The 3,756-nt window shown below is 39.8% G+C and overlaps 1 protein-coding gene across 1 annotated transcript; it reads left to right on the forward strand.

Annotated features, from left to right (window-relative positions):
* Positions 1-1,480: 1,480 nt before the first annotated feature.
* LOC103034216 (claudin-3-like) lies at positions 1,481-3,358 on the forward strand. Its single transcript, XM_007240452.4, has one exon. It carries the CDS (start codon positions 1,496-1,498, stop codon positions 2,495-2,497), a length of 1,002 nt encoding a protein of 333 aa, XP_007240514.3. The 5' UTR covers positions 1,481-1,495; the 3' UTR covers positions 2,498-3,358.
* The last annotated feature ends 398 nt before the right edge of the window (positions 3,359-3,756 follow it).

The following is a 3,756-nucleotide window of genomic DNA, read 5'->3' on the forward strand; positions in this document are numbered from 1 at the left end:
GGCTGAACTGGTGAGTAATTGTTTTGTATAAATAAAACTATGAAATGAATAAAGATTAAAAGTAAAAAACAATGTAAGCACGAGCAATATGGCAATATTTTATTGCAAAAGTAAGACATGCTTCTATGAGCATATAATTATGTTATATTATATTATGAGTGTGTATTTTCTTTATAATATTTTAAGCTGTTTAATATGTATACATGTATATGTACTGTGATATAATGATATAATATAGCTTTTCCCTATTAACCGCCCCTCATTTAAACAGCTTATTTAAGTCCAATTATTCTTAATAACATTCTTGACTTGCCATTTGTAAGAAAAATTGATTCTTGACCAAATCCAGCCTCACCTCACACTCGAAGCTCAGATAACTGAAGTGCAGCTATCTTACTTTGGAGAAGTTATGAGAAGAGCTGCCGTTTGGTTATCTGGGCTTTGAGTGAGGAGTGAGTTTTGATATCCAAACAGAAAAAAGGACTTTCTGCTGAAACACTTTCCATATGGTCGTCTGCAGCTGGAACTAAGCTGACAGCACTCGACAGCAATTAATAATCATTAAAAAAGTTCACTTTTAAAACTTCGAAGAAGTGTGTCATGTTGTGACATGCAATTGAACAGGCTTTATTTAAACTCAATGACTTATTTTTCTTTGCTTAAATGGAGAAACATAAAGTGTGAATTAGAGGTGACTGGGACAGTTTTTCAGCTTTCTTGATTTTTATTTATTGATAGAACAAAATACCCAAACAAATGATCAATTATACTAAAAATATTAATTTTGATTGTGTAGTTTCAAAGTGAGGGCACACCAAAAACACCAAACATTTTCATTCATGGAAGAAAATAAACCCTTTAAACCCCTTAATTCACCCTACCATGCTCTTGTTTTTATTTAGTTGTGTGAATATCACAATACAAACAATGCTTTAAACATGAATCCAACCCTTTAAACTACCTGATTTAAGTTCTTCATACTTTTCTTTTATTTCTAAAAAAAAAATTGGTACAAAGTTTATGCTGGGGAGGTACCCCTCTTGTTATTGGGGTGGTATCCCTCAAGGCTATGTCTTCAGCATCTTTAGTTAGGAAACATATTTGTACTACCCCCTACTTTTAAGGAGCACAGCTGGAGCTTAAGGAACATGTTGTACCTTTGAAGGTACATCTGCACAATTTGTACTTTGATAAGCAAACTGTACCTGTAGACTACTTCTTTTCTCTCTTCTTTTCTGACAGTGTAGTTTGACTAGTTTGAATAGTGAAAAGTTTCATTTTAGCGCAAATTCAACCAAGTTAAAAGCACCTTATTAAACTTGGGCTCATTTAACCTTCTGTAAGCTGTACTTTTCACAGCGTAGCACAATGCAAATGGCAGTAATAACTCTAGACTGGACTGTGTTTTGGCAGGTGTGGAACAGAACGTTCGGAGGCTTTCAGTGCTACCATGCACTGCTTGGGACTGGGCTTATGAGCTGGCTGGCAGTTACAAATGGATGTTCAGTATGTACGAAAGCTCAACTCCTGGAACTGGGCTACCGTAATTCATAACATCTCATATCATCCTTCAAACTTGGCTAAAGCAGGTCAGCTTGGAGTCTTAGTCCTTCCTCTGGGTGATGTCACTGCTCTGGAGGACTCCTCCCCTCTACCTGCTCTGGAGTATAAAGGGATACTTGTTTCGCAGAGGAGCCACATCACTGACTTTGAGGCATTGGCTCAAGTAAGTGGCTGCGATTCCACCAGCTTGAGAAGCCAAGCATCCGTCCGTCCATCCAGGCGTCTGTTCTCAACTCAAGAGACAAGGAGCACCAAACAACGATCCACCACCACCATCACCACCACCATGTCAGCTGGATTGGAGCTCATAGGGATCGTCTGCAGCATTCTTGGATGGCTCCTGGCCATCGTCTCCTGCGCCCTTCCCATGTGGAGGGTCACCGCCTTCATCGGCTCCAACATCGTCACAGCCCAGATCATCTGGGACGGCCTGTGGATGAGTTGCGTGGTCCAGAGCACCGGACAGATGCAGTGTAAAGTCTACGACTCCATGCTGGCCCTGTCCCAAGACCTCCAGGCCGCCCGAGCCCTGACCGTCATCTCCATTCTCCTGACCGTCCTGGCGGTGCTGGTGTCAATCGCCGGAGCCAAATGCACCAACTGCATCGAGGACGAGTCATCCAAGGCCAAAGTCATGATCATCGCTGGGGTGCTGTTCATCATAGCAGGGCTGATGCAGCTGATCCCCGTCTGCTGGTCGGCCAACACCATCATCAGGGACTTCTACAACCCTTTGCTGACCGACGCACAGCGCAGGGAGCTGGGGGCAGCTCTGTACATCGGCTGGGCCGCCGCCGCCCTGCTCATGATGGGAGGATCCCTGCTCTGCTGCTCTTGCCCTCCGCAGGAGAAGAAATACAATCCCTCAAGAATGGCCTACTCGACCCCTCGCTCCACAGCTGCCGGTGGGTACGACCGAAGAGACTACGTATGAATGGATGAAAGAGAAGAACTTTGAACTGATCTTATACACACCTTTTTTGGTGTAGAACCTTTCCTGACAAGGGTATATATATATATACTTATATAAGTGCCCTCCCAGACTCCAAAATGTATGAAGGAGAACGTTTATTGTTTTGCGTTTTTGCATTTTTTTTGTCAGGGGGCTATGAAAAGAGTTTGCTCTCACAACAAGTCACAGCTATGAAATGTAGCTAAATGATGGCACTGAGCGATTTCGTAGGGCTTGTTTTGGGGAAATGTTTTAAAAAAGTTTCTGACTTTTATATACATTGTTTATAAGATTGTTAAGAATCTTAAATGCTTAAGTCTATGTTATAATCTGTAAATGGTAATGCTCCAACAACAAGCCTACCAACCCACAAGATTAATGTTTTTCACTGTTTTGTTTTTTGTTTTTTTATCTAAAAAAATACATTTCAATATTAGTTTAAAAAAAAGTATTTTGCCTTTGTACGACTTTAATGTGCTCGTTTATATGTATCACTGCTTTATCTCTGAGCGCTTGGCAAAGATTCGAGGACAAAAGAAAGAAAAAAGAAAGAAAGAGTTACCTGAGCTGCTGTACATTGTAGTTCGCCCTACACAAGGGAGGCTTGTGGAGCAGCAATGTGGGAAGAACGCCAGGAGACACAATGTGAGCACCTCATTGTGGGCAGCCAAGCAGAGAGGAACATTTGTGTCAAGCTGTGCCTACAGTGGAAAAGACGGTTCCCACAAATCCATCTTATTCAGTTCTTTTTTAGAAAGAAAAGTGTGTATTTTGTGTTTTTGCCTGTGTGTTTGAGTTTATGTATAAGGTGTAACATTGTAATAAATTTGGATTTTGTTAAAATGTTGTATTTGGTTAATTTATTCATTGGTTATTGGTCATTTGTTCTGAGTTGTGGGCTTCTGATCTAAGTGTAACCTCCCTTGCATTAAATTTGGATTAGGAATATCAAGTGATGTATAAATAAATAAAAATAGAATGAGGGAACAAATTGGACAAATTTATCTCCAGTTGCAAACAAATGACAAAAATGCTGAAAACAGCAATGAAAAGTGTTACTGCTAGTGACATCAAAAAATTACATCATACATTATGTTATTTATTGTCACAGCCAATTATAAAACTAGAACTATAAATAGATTTTTATATCTATTTTAGGTAACAGTTAAAAAAATAAGGGCACATTAAATAACATCACTTCAAATAGAAACTAATGATTCAGTTCATTTTTATTTACAACA

This window comes from Astyanax mexicanus, chromosome 4 (assembly GCF_023375975.1).
Source record: "Astyanax mexicanus isolate ESR-SI-001 chromosome 4, AstMex3_surface, whole genome shotgun sequence".
Lineage (NCBI taxonomy): Eukaryota > Metazoa > Chordata > Actinopteri > Characiformes > Acestrorhamphidae > Astyanax > Astyanax mexicanus.

What these genes read in the sequence shown, in the direction of transcription:
- LOC103034216 (XM_007240452.4), top strand. Translation starts at nt 1,496, where the DNA reads ATGGATGTTCAGTATGTACGAAAGCTCAACTCCTGGAACTGGGCTACC.